Below are 13,483 nucleotides of genomic sequence, written 5' to 3' on the forward strand. Positions count from 1 at the left end.
CACAGGTGTGCACCACCACTCCTGGCAAATATTTTATTTTTTGTAGAGATAGGGTCTCCATATGTTGCCCAGGCTGAACTCTAGGGCTCAAGCAATCCTCCCACCTCAGCTTCCCAAAATGTTAGAATTACAGGCAGGTGCCACTGTGCCTTATCCCCACGTTATAATTACCATGATTCTAAGTTCTTTTTTTTTTCTTTTTTTGAGATGGAGTTTTTCTCTTGTTGCCCAGGCTGGAGTGCAATGCCATGATCTTGGCTCATCGTAACCTCCGCCTCCTGGGTTCAAGCGATTCTCCTGCCTCAGCTTCCCGAGTGGCTGGGATTACAGGCATGCGCCACCACACCTGGCTAATTTTGTATTTTTAGTAGAGACGGGGTTTCTCCATGTTGGTCAGGCTGGTCTCGAACTCCCGACCTCAGGTGATCCGCCTGCCTTGGCCTCCCAAAGTGCTGGGATTACAGGCATGAGCCACCGCGCCCAGACTGGTATTGTAAATTTCTTTCACAATCTCCCTCATCTATGACCCCCAATCTCTGACACCTCAGATGGTAGAGAATAGTACTTATAAGGTAACTATTTTAATATGATCAATTCATGTACTTTCTTTTCTTGAAGCAACATTCATATGTGAGTAGTTTAGGTATCCATATGTGAGACAAAATAACAAACAAAAAAGCCGTATTTACTCATTTCTGCTTGCCAACACAATTTCACAAAGTTCTTGACTCTATGACGATACACAACTTTCCAAATACTTTTAAGACAAAATAAAACACACACTCCACATCTCTTGCCTAAGTCACTATATTCCTTAAAGATAATAACCCAAGCCTTGCCTTTTCCTATAAATAAAATGACAGTAATTATATTTCTATAATCTATAACCAAATACACTCTTACACCAAACCTTAACATATTTCTACTCTAACTTCTAAACAAACGTAATTTTACACATGTGAAACCCCCACCACCTATACATAAACAGTAGACTAAAATACAGTGCCAGAACAGGCTAACAAAACCTCCTATAAGACTACTCCCAGGCAGTAGGCTGTCTGCAGTTCTCAATAAGACTTCTAAATATAATAACTTTAATTCTTAAAAAGCTTTTCTTTAGTTGACAATCACGGTGACTATGAAGGGGCTCAAGAATAGACTGCCCAGGGTCATCTGGAGCATTACAGGGAACTGGAGCCTTGGTATAGCACAGGCCCTTTGAGCCCCTCTGACTCCGCCATGGTTGCAGACGACAGGGTGAGCTTCTGACCTCCCACTTGGTTGACAGTCCTGAATATTATTCAGCTAGCTGCTTTCACCACTTGACAAAAAAGTGAGTTCTTTCTTGAAACTTTTTTTTTTTTTTTTTGAGACAGAGTTTCACTCTTGCTGCCCAGGCTGGAGAGCAACAGCACCATCTTAGCTCACTGCAACCTCCGCCTCCCAGGTTTAAGCAATTCTCCTGCCTCAGCCTCCCAAGTAGCTAGGATTATAGGTATGCACCACCACACCCAGCCAATTTTTACTTTTAGTAGAGACGGGGTTTCTCCATGGTGGTCAGGGTGTTCTCGAACCTCAGGTGATTCACCCGCCTCAGCCTCCCAAAGTGGTGGGATTACAGGCGTGAGCCACCGCGCCCAGCCTGAAACTTTTATCTTTTTAAATAGAGATGTGGTCTCACCATGTTGTCCAGGCTGGTCTTGAACTCCTGGCCTCAAGTGATGTGCCCACCTCAGGCTCCCAAAGTGCTGGGATTACAGGTGTAAGCCACTGTGCCCAGCCAAGACTGTGTGTGTGTGTGTGTGTGTGTGTGTGTGTGTGTGTGTGTGTGTTTTGAAAAGGGGAATATCCTAGTTAAAAGATACTACGAAGACAAAGATATGTGAGGCTGTCTGACTGGCTAGGTGGTACAGGTGTTTTCCCTTTCAATTTGATTCTATAAACAAAGCTCGGCAGGATAGAAACTATTACACATGGAAAACGGTCTGGAACTGAAAACACACAGGATAGCACCTGACACAGTTATCACTCTCCAGGTATTCGTTGTTCTGACCTCTCCCCCTCGGTCTGAGCTAACCTATGAGGAACAATAAAACAATGTACAATAAAAATTGTAATTTAAGCAAATCCTATCATTTTGTGCTTTTATTGTTAACAGGTAACTAAACCTACCACATTCCTTTACATGGCATTATAATTACATGCCTAATGTTCATTTCCTAATGCCCTTCTCCTCTTTCTCTGAGGAATTAAAAGTTGATAGAAGGTGCTGCCACCGGGGCACAAGGAAGAAAGAACTCTGCTCTGTGAATGCTTACGTTTCCTGAATCTCCTCCTTTCACAGATCCTAGCAGTGATGACAATAACGAGTGACTGCTTATTATTGTTACTCCCTTTGTAAGAGGGAATATTAAGAAATATAGCATAAGAAACAGTCCACTTCTGCCTTCTATCACATGAAACTTGTTAATTAGAACTCAGTATGTGATCACTAATAAATCTGAATAATGTCTTGTATCAGTAACTTGAAAATAATGTTGAGGTTATAGGCTTTCTAATTTGCTTATCTTTTCAATCTCATATCTACTGATATTAATTTCATGCAGCCAGTGGACTCTGACAGCCCTTGCACCATGAGAGATGGATGGAGAGAAGGAAGGAAGGGAGAAGGGGAAGAGGGGAGGAGGCAGTTAACTAGAAACTAGAAAAGGTGCTTATTTAGGTAATCTAGTAAACTATATTTTAGAGCTTAAGGAAACCTTTTGCATTAAATAAGCAACTGAATTAGATAACCTTTAAGATTCTAAGAATAGGGATCAACCATGATATAAAGACCCTATGGTTGGAACACATAGTTAAAGGAACAAATGATAATGATCAGATAAGGCTGGAAAAGCAAGTAGGGACTAGATCATGGACCTTTAAGCCATTTTAAGAATTAATTTTATCCTAAAGACATCTGGAAGCCAATGACATTTTAAGCACAAGATTTATAAACATGTTCAGATTTGCATTTTAGAAAGATAACTCTTCTACTTAAAAAGGCTTCCAGGCAAAGATTACTTTGGACTATTAAAATGAAAAAAGGTCAGGGTCATTTATGGGTAAATAACTCTTTCAAAGGTACAGAGACATAAAACAATCTTAAAGTATGCTGAAAGAAAAAAAACAAAGTAAACCAATCAGTAAATAACATTTTCAGTGTCTAAAAAAAAAAAAAAGTGTAGGTCCCTCGATCACAATTTCTTCAAAAATGGTTTTAAAGAACATTATAGTCTAACTCCACAAGGTCATATTATAGATAGTCTAAAAATTATTTCTCTGATTTGCTGCCTGTCTTTGCACAGACAATCTTTTAATCTTGGTGGCATGGTACCAGAAACCTGACCTTTCTTAGCAGAACAAGTAACACAATGGAACAGGTAATACAGTGCTTAGGACTTATACTAAATTGACTCCTCAAAAAGGTCTCCTGATAATTCACTCTAAAGTTCTTTCTATTCTCCTCTCTTTACTGAATCTCATTCTTTTCCTTCATTGCACTTACTTTGAAATTCTATATATTACTGCTTTTTGGCATCTCACTGTCTGCCCCCCACCCAACTGATTTTAAACACCATATCTTTTTGTTAACTGATAACTAATTTTGTATTTTTAGTAGAGACAGGGTTTCACAATGTTGCCGAGGTTGGTCTCGAACTCCTGGCCTCAAATGATCTGCCTGCCTTGGCCTCCCAAAGTGCTGGGTTTACAGGCGTGAGCCACTGTGCCTGGCCAAAGAACATTTTTAAGGTATCTAATTAAGTCACTGTTCCCCTTGTTCATGCATTTTATATATAGTGTTCTCAGTATGAGAACAGAAAATACAACTTCTTTAAAATCCCAGCACTTAATGTAGTACCTGATAGACAAAGAAACCAAGTAGGCATTCATTAAATCGAACTGCTAAACGTTCAAGGGCAACAGGACAGGTACCTGTCTACCTTTTGTAAGTGATGAAATCATAAAGCACAATAAACTGACTTTCCCAAAATTCTTCAAAATAGACTAGAGATTCTTACACTTGTGCGTTTAAATAAAATGAGGAAAGGCAGAAAGGAAAATATCAGAAAAATGTATGGCCACACTTGCATAGCAAAAAGGTGAAATTTGACCAGTAGATTGGGGCAGCAAAGAAAAATAGACAGCCATAGTAGAAACTGTTATCTGTCAACCCTATCAGTGCCTACCCCTTTCTTAGTACCAGAATCCCTGATTTCTATCTGGGCACATGACTGCTTAGAATAAATAAACTTCCCAGTCTCTCTTTGCACCTAGGTAGCCAATAAGATACAGGTGGAAAAGGTTTGTCGGCCGGGCTCGGTGGCTCAAGCCTGTAATCCCAGCACTTTGGGAGGCCGAGACAGGCAGATCACGAGGTCAGGAGATCGAGACCATCCTGGCTAACAACGGTGAAACCTCATCTCTACTAAAAAATACAAAAAACTAGCCGAGTGAGGTGGCGGGCGCCTGTAGTCCCAGTTACTTGAGAGGCTGAGGCAGGAGAATGGCCTGAACCCGGGAGGCAGAGCTTGCAGTGAGCTGAGATCCGGCCACTGCACTCCAGCCTGGGCGACAGAGTGAGACTCCGTCTCAAAAAAAAAAAAAAAAAAGAAAAGAAAAGGTTTGTCAAAGTCCACAGAAAATTTCCTTAACAGACAGCAGATACCTGTTCCTTACTCCCACTCCTTTCCTTCCCTCAATTTTGCCACTTGGAACTCAGATGAAATGACTAGAGCCATTTGGACAACGAGGAGGACCACAGCCTATGAATGTGAAACTGCCTTTGCAAAGACTATGACAGTGAGAGACGTCTAGCATGTCTGACTCCATCATGCTTCTAGCCTCACAGGCTGGCCATCCTCGCTCATTCCTGAGCAGAGGCCAATCTAACTCTGGGAGAAATTCATAGCTCAACTTTGATGTAAGGAGGTAATAGTCCCTCGCTGGGAACTGAAACCACCTTTGTAACACTAAAGAAATGCCACAAGATAGGATTATGGGAGGGACCTGAACATCTTCTGAGATGTTTTTCTGATCTTTGAATTCTGGCAACTGACCAGCTTACCCCCTAAACCCATGACCGGTCCTGTGACTCCCACCCAGAGGCTGACTCTGTGCGTGAGAACTGTTTTCCACATCCCTATGATTTCAACCCCAACTAATCAGCAGCATCCATTCCCTAGACTCCTGCCTGCCAACTTATCCATAAAAACCCAAGCCTCTGAGTTCTCAGAGGCTGGTGTGTATAATAAACTCCTGTCCTTCCATTTGGCTAGCTTTGCATTAAACTCCTTCTCTACTGCATTACCACTGTCTCAGTCCATTGGTTTTGTCTGTGCCAAGGGTAAGAAGAACCCATCAAGCAATTACAAATGGTGAGGTAGGGAAACTAGAAGGAACCAAACCAGGGTCCTTGAGGACCATGGAGTCAGTACCAGCTATGGACCTCCTACCTCTGAATTGTAGACATGAGAAAAAGAAATTACTAATTTTGTATAAGCCCCTATTATTTTGTTCACTATTACAGCAAAACCCATTCTTAACTTATATAATAATCAAAGGATTTCTGAGCAGAAAATACTTAAGACTTGTCTCTCCAGCAGTTGGCCAATAAATCAATAGATAAGCACTATCCAAAAACTTTTTTTTTTTTCTTTTTGAGATGAAGTCATGGTCTGTTACCCAGGCTGGAGTGCAGTGGTATGATCTCAGCTCACTGCAACCTCCAGCTCCTGGGTTCAAGTGATTCTCCTGCTTCCAGAGTACTTGGGACTATAGGCATGTACCACCAGACCTGGTTAATTTTTTTGTATTTATTTTTTTTTTTTGAGATGGAGTCTCGCTCTGTCGCCCAGGCTGGAGAGCAGTGGCCGGATCTCAGCTCACTGCAAGCTCTGCCTCCCAGGTTTACACCATTCTCCTGCCTCAGCCTCCCGAGTAGTTGGGACTACAGGCGTCCGCCACCTCGCCCGGCTAATTTTTTGTATTTTTTAGTAGAGACGGGGTTTCACCGTTGTTAGCCAGGATGGTCTCGATCTCCTGTCCTCCTGATCCGCCCGTCTTGGCCTCCCAAAGTGCTGGGATTACAGGCTTGAGCCACCGCGCCCGGACATTTTTTTGTATTTTTAGTAAAGATGGGGTTTCACCATGTTGGTTGGGCTGGTCTCTAACTCATGTGATCCGCCAGCCTCAACCTCTCAAAGTGCTGGGATTACAGGTGGGATTACAGGCATGGGTCACCATGCCTGACCCAAAAACTTTTTTAGAAGGTGTTACTTGAATGACTGAAAAAACATGGCGAGAAACTCTTATTTGCAGACATGACACCTGAGTCTTTTTATTTATTTATTTTTTTGAGACAGAGTTTCACTCTTGTCTCCCAGGCTGGAGCGCAATGCCATGATCTCGGCTCACTGCAACCTCTGCCCCCTGGGTTCAAGCGATTCTCCTGCTTCAGCCTCCCCAGTACCTAGGATTATAGGCATGCGTCACCATACCCAGCTAATTTTTGTATCCTGACTCTTACCCATCACAGTTTGATCATTTAATTGCCGGACAATAGCATAAGGTACTGATGTGAAAAAACAATATTTGAAATGCTATATGAGAAGCAAACAGAATATGTTGCTACAATTTTTTTTTTTTTTTTTAAAGACAAAGTCTGGCTCTATCACCCACGCTGGAGTGCAGTGGCACCATCTTGGTTCATTGCAACCTCTACCTCCTGGGCTCAAATGATCTTCTCACCCCAGCCTCCTGAGTAGCAGGACTACAGGCACACACAACAATGCCCAGCTAATTTTTGTATTTTTTTGTAGACACAGGGTTTTGCCATGTTGTCCAGGCTGGTCTCAAACTCATGAACTCAAGTGATCCACCTACCTTGGCCTCCCAAAGTGCTGGGATTATAGGTATGAGCCAATGTGCCCAGCCCAAAAATGTATTTTTAAGAAGTAGAAATAGAAAGTAATTTTTTTCATCCTTCTAATATTCACATGAGACCTAACATTCCCTCTATAAAGTTGTTAACAAAAGTTCAACAAACACCAGTTAGTAAAGGCATTCCCTTTGCCCTTCTTAACATATTCATTTTTCTCTGAAAACTACTCTCAGAACCGAGGACAGGCATCTAATGTCCAGGCCAGGGCTATACTATATGACCTTGTCCTTCTGGCCAAAATTCAATGATCTCTCTTATAATAAATCTGATGTTCTGAGCTTTGAAAGAAAGTGAGTGGAAACTTTATTATATTGAAATATCTAAAGTATCTAAACTCTTCCTACTAAAATCCTTACTCTTTCCAGAGCTTGAATGTTCATCTTCTCCTAAGATTCTGTGAGATACATTAATATCATTTGAATATATTTTCTTTTATGCCTTCAGGAGTTTGAGATCAGCCTGGGCAACATAGTGAGACCTTGTCTCTATTAAAAACAACAACAACAAAAGCAAAGCTAATTAAATTGTTAATGTAAATTGGTTGGGACTTACTCATCTGAATCTCCCTTGGACTGTTCTAAGATCTTTTAAAGTCTTGTTACAACACAATTCTAACGATTTCAAAAGGTCATAATCAGAGTTACACAAGTTTGTATGACCCCACTGGCATTAGATAAAAAGCACATCCTTAAAACTTTTTTTAACAACCATGTTAGACCTTGAAGAGACCTTAAGAGATTCAGTCAGTTCAAACCACTAATTTCAACACACTCACGTCATCACTTCCCTCACTCCTCTTCCCTTTAGACCAAAAGGTTTGCTCAATGCTTGACGAACTTCTTCACGCCTGTCCTTAATAAGAGCTCCTCTATCTACACATTTAACTTTTCAGAGTTCTTTGTTGGTTGCCCAATTTGGCAAATAATATAGGACACTATATTTAAATTTAAATTTCAGATAAATAACTTCTTAGTCTGTCTCAAATATTGCATGATTACTAAAAAAGTATTCATTGTTTATCTGAAATTCAAATTCGATTGGACATACTGTATTTTACCTGACAACTCTAGTTCTGAGGAGCTGAAACAGCAGTCAATGAGATTTATCGACTATTTCCTTTACAATAACAAGCAGTGAATTCTGAAAAAGCTTTAGTCAGCTACACAATTATGACATAAACCTTTAGAGCTAAAAGGGACCTTGAAGACAACTAGCGCAATGCTCTCACTTTAAAGATCAAGGAAAGATGAAGTGACAACCGGGAGGAACATGACACAAATTACAAATGACCAGAAAATTCCTAACTTTCAGTTTTTAAAAATTATTTGTAAAAACCCACAACAGAAAAGGAATTAGTATGTGAAAAAACAAACCAAGTTCATGGCTCTGAACAATGTTCACATACTTATTATCTCAAGTCCTTCCATGTTAGTAAATGTCAACCAATAAAGCAACAACTAAAAAAATGTGAGCAATTAGAGATCTCTTATAAATGGGATGATTTAAGTAAAATTATGTATATAAAGTACGTAGTATAAAAGCTTAGCCTGTAAGAGGACTTCTAAATATAGTTCCCTTCTCCTACTGGCTCATCTGTTTCCTCAGTCTAAAATACTAAAATATTACAACAGCTCCCTATCAATTCTGACTGTCTCCAAACTCTATATGCCATCCTGAACTTTCACATCAGAACAGTAGTCCTACTATATCTTGTTCAAAAACATTGCAATTGGCTGGGTGCAGTGGCTCACGCCTGTAATCCCTGCACTTTGGGAGGCCGAGGTAGGTGAATCATTTGAGGTCAGGAGTTTCAAGATCAGTCTGGCCAACATGGTGAAAGGCCGCCTCTACTAAAAATACAAAAATTAGCCAGGCATGGTGGCACATGCCTGTAATCCCAGCAGCTGGGGAGGCTTAGGCAGGAGAATCACTTGAATCCAGGAGGCGGAGGTTGCAGTGAGCAGAGATTGCATCACTGCACTCCAGTCTGGGCAACACAGTGAAAACTCTGTCTCCAAAACAAAAAAAAAGAAAAAAAAATTACAATTAATAAACAATGGTAAAATAGTCAATCTCATTAGACAGCAAATAATTGACAATTTTAAAACTTCTAAGTCAAATCACCTAAAGTTCACCAAATGACATTTGGTGACTCATTCAGAATAATGTACGGTCTAATACATATGAGTATATAGTAGGGGTACAAACTAAGTAGTTAAGAATATAGAGTAGAGAGGACATCATTTCAACTGGAATGTTCAGAAAACTGTAGAAACAGCAAGATTTGACCTAAAATTTGAAGGATATACATTATTTTGATTGGTGGATGGAGAAAGAAGGATTTTCAGATAGAAAGAGCTACATGAATGAGTATAAAAGTTGAGAAAAAATGCTTTATAATCTAGCCTCAATTTTTCAACTTTTTCTTGCCATTGTGCCCCAATAGAGACACAGATGCCCATTAAGTGCCCTAAAATATGTACAGTGTAAGTTTTCTAACACCATTACCTTTGTTCAGGCCAGTACTTCCCTTAACATCAGGGAACAAGTCTTGTACAACTCTGCAACCCTTATGTCCCTTGCACAATACACATATTAATATGAGCTAAACCAAGGTCCGCCTTTCTTTCAGCTTTTCCCTTACTTCATTCATTACTTTCTTCTTCTAAGCCTCCTAAGTGACCAAGCTAAAAGATTTCATAATTTTATTAATATATAAAGCAAACAAGTAGAATATTCTTTAAAAAGTTTTAACTTAAATCCTTGGACTATCCCCCCATTATCTCTCTTTCTGCCACCCCTTTCTTACCCCTTTTCCCTAAAACCTCTACTTTCTACCCCAAACTCCCTCTCGCCTTTGGGTTTGTGATTCTGTACAGGAAAAAGTTCTCCTCCCACTTTAGATTTTTCAATAGAGGAATGACAGCAGAGACAGACTTACTTTTCACCTATTTGAAACTTTCCCTCACAAATAGAACATAATAAGGTTTTGTGTTCTTGATAAGAAGGGCAGGAACAAAAGAGGACAAAGGAAGAATTGAAAAGGGAATAATAAAAATGTAGGTATCCTGCCTGACTAGAGAAATAAGAAGGGTCAGAAACACTCTAGTAAACCACAAAAACAAAATTTATTTTAGGCCGACTGTGGTGGCTCACGCCTGTAATCCCAGCACTTTGGGAGGCTGACGCAGGCGGATCACGAGGTCAGGAGATTGGGACCATCCTGGCTAATGCAGTGAAACCCCATCTCGCCCTTTAGGCTGGAACCACCATCTTCCAGTAATTCACCAAAATGTCAAACACAATGGGAAAGAGGAGAGGCACCCGATGTATGTTCTCTAGGCCTTTTACAAAACATGGAGTTGCTCCTTTGGCCATGTATATGTGAATCTACAAGAAAGGTGATGTTGTAGACATCAAGGGAATGGGTACTGTTCAAAAAGGAATACCCCACAGGTGTTACCATGGCAAAACTGGAGGAGTCTACAATGTCTACACCCAGCATGCTGTTGGCATTGTTGTCCACAGCCAGCATGCTGTTGGCATTGTTGTAAACAAACAAGTTAAGGGCAAGATTCTTGCCAAGAGAATTAATGTGCATACTGAGCACATTAAGCACTCTAAGAGCCGAGATAGCTTCCTGAAACGCGTGAAGGAAAATGATCAGAAAAAGAAAGAAGCCAAAGAGAAAGGTACCTGGGTTCAACTGAAGCGCCAGCCTGCTCCACCCAGAGAAGCACACTTTGTGAGAACCAATGGGAAGGAGCCTGAGCTGCTGGAACCTATTCCCCATGAATTCATGGCATAATATGGGTTAAAGAAAAATAAAACACCTCTGGGCTGAAAAAAAAAATAAAAGAAACCCCATCTCTACTAAAAATTACAAAAAATTAGCCAGGTGTGGTGGCACGTGCCTGTAGTCTCAGCTACTTGGGAGGCTGAGGCAGGAGCATTGCTTGAACCCAGGAGGTGGAGGTTGCAGTGAGCTGAGATCGTGCCACTGCACTCTAGACAGGGTGACAGAGAGAGACTATGTTTCAAAAAAAAAAAAAAACTAGCATGTGTCTATATATTAAATATTTTTACTTTCTTAGCCAAATTATAAATTAGTCATCAGATAAGAAGTTGCATAACAAATCATTAAACAATCTCTTATGATGGAGAAACAAAGCACTAACTGGAAAAGACATTCACCAGAAATGACCTTCATCACTGTAGTGCTGGAGGCTTACACAGGTAACTTAATGGAATTAGGAAAAATAAAGTTTAACACCCTATTAACTAGGAGTCTATGCCCACAATTCCAAGTGCAGTAAATAAATCTTTTGAGTACCACTTTATAAAGCAGTACCATAAGGGATTACATTGTAGTCATCACAAATATGCCTACAGGATGATGGAAGGAGGGCAGCATAGATCTCTTAATGTTAAGCAAACATGTTCTTTAATAAATTTGCTGTGACAGCATCATCCTTGGACTCAAATAGTACTGATTTCCAACAAATTAGATGAAAGTACAAATACTACGCCCCTGGCCTTGGATGATAACTGAAAAACTAGGTCTGAAAATAACAAAGACGTTGACATCAAAGTGAGCTTAAATAATCTGGCATACATTTCATGAAATATGATTACAAAAATATTTCTACATCGAGATTATTCTATAAATGTATATGTACATATGCACGTAACTAAATAAATAAAACAGGGCTACTTCATCTTCATCACTGGATGTTTATACAGTCAAACTGGCCAATAAATTTTGGAAGTGATCTTCTCCTTGGGAAAACAGGAGTTTGCTTTGAATTTTAAGTCAACTTACATCTAGGTATTGGATCATAACGGTTTTTCAAAAAAATGTTCTTTGCCCTCTACAATTTCCTGAGGGTACTGAGGAATTCTGGTTTGTAGAACTATTTATCCCCACTCGAAATGATTTCATGATTTTTTTTTTTTTTTCGAGTGGTTATTTCTATTTCCTCGACAGGGAATCTACTTCTAGATTCAGATTCAACATTTATTGGAGGGCTGCTATTTACTGTGAACCATGACAGATACTTTCATAAAGCACTAATAAAGGCATTCAATCCTATCAACTATTAACTATGGGTCACTAAAACCAAGATTCGCTGGTAAGTGCCAGAAAATGCCAGTGATAGATGAGATGGGAGAGAAAAAGGCAATCTGGATCCTTATGCAGGATGACAAATCAGCCGATCTTATTTTCTTGTCCCACAGGATAATGGCAACTGATGAATTGCTTAAATAATTATCTGAGCAATTTAGCATTAAAAATGTTACCAAACAAAACACTATCTAAAACTCTACATTTTTGTTTCTAGAAGAGGGAGTTACTTGCCTCTGCCTCTGCTGTCAACTTTATCTTCTTTGCTATCAACTGTTTTATGTCAATTCGACCTACGGGAAGAAAAAAACATGACTTTTAAGTTGATGGATACGGCTACCTAGTAGCACTATCTAAATCATAAAGTTTAAAACAAACAAATACAAAAGTAACTGCGTAAACTATGGTACGACCATAAAACATGACAGCGTGGTCAAAATAACTATAAGGAAATTTATACATAAAAGTACAAAGAACAAAGCGAGTAAATGTACACACAGTAATTACAACGATGTTAATTATGCAATGCTATAGATCCAATTCTGACAGCATGGGAAATTAGATTCCCTGAATAGATTCTACAATTGAGACCACTAAGATGCTGGGTAAAATATTAAAAACCGAAAACCTTGTAAAAGTTATTGCCAAGCTAGCATAAATCCAGAGGGCAAGAAGGAAGGAAGGAAGGAAGGAAGGAAGGAAGGAAGGAAGGAAGGAGGGAGGGAGGGAGGGAGGGAGGGAGGGAGAGAGGGAGGGAGGGAAGAAAGTGAAACCGGAATTCTAGGGGACATATAAGAAATCTAAGCATTCTCGCCAAATCCTAGAAACCTTGAGCTTCTACACGGACAGCAACACAGGGTACGGTATTTTTGCAGAATAGTGCGCAGAGGACAATACTTTACAAAATGGCAAAGTCTAGGGCCTGCCCAAAATGGGAAGTCTAACAGGATACTGCCACATAAAGCCAGGGACCACACATAAGGCCACAACCCCAGTGTATAAGAAAGAAACCAAAACAGAAGGAAATGTGTCTGTCTCTACTCGATGCTGTGCAGAGAGGGAAAATTTGCCCCAAGAAATCATAACCCCCTCACTAGAGTTTGCAATCTAAACTCACACTATCTATGTGGTCTGAAAAATCTGAGATAAATATATTCTAAAGCTAATCCAGGTTGGGTCTCCAGGCTACTGGCAGACACAAGTGAAATTCCTCCCTGGAAGATTACAATATCAATCAAGGCTGTACAGAATTCCAACAGATAAAGTTACCACAAAAAGGAGAAGCTCGTCCCAGCTACTCATAGAATTCCAAAAGATAAAGTTACCATAAAAAGGAAAAGCTCGTCCCAGCTACTCGGGAGGCTGAGGAAGGAGAA

General features: G+C 40.0%; 1 protein-coding gene and 1 pseudogene across 6 annotated transcripts in view; one reads left to right on the forward strand and one right to left on the reverse strand.

Annotated features, from left to right (window-relative positions):
* Nucleotides 1-13,483, reverse strand: part of SOAT1 (sterol O-acyltransferase 1) — a 63,275-nt gene that overhangs the window by 22,215 nt on the left and 27,577 nt on the right. For 4 of the 5 annotated variants that reach the window (XM_003893454.4, XM_009192476.3, XM_009192482.4 and 1 more), the window contains exon 3: nucleotides 12,342-12,400. The exons of the other annotated variant lie outside the window; for it this stretch is intronic. In XM_003893454.4, coding sequence (XP_003893503.1) covers nucleotides 12,342-12,400 — 59 coding nt within the window. The remainder of the gene's footprint in view (nucleotides 1-12,341; nucleotides 12,401-13,483) is intronic. 5 annotated transcript variants of the gene reach the window in all.
* LOC103879582 lies at nucleotides 10,272-10,807 on the forward strand (annotated as a pseudogene). Its single transcript, XR_002518696.2, has one exon. The product of XR_002518696.2 is annotated as a 60S ribosomal protein L21 pseudogene (transcript).

The sequence above is a fragment of the Papio anubis genome, chromosome 1 (genome assembly GCF_008728515.1).
Source record: "Papio anubis isolate 15944 chromosome 1, Panubis1.0, whole genome shotgun sequence".
Lineage (NCBI taxonomy): Eukaryota > Metazoa > Chordata > Mammalia > Primates > Cercopithecidae > Papio > Papio anubis.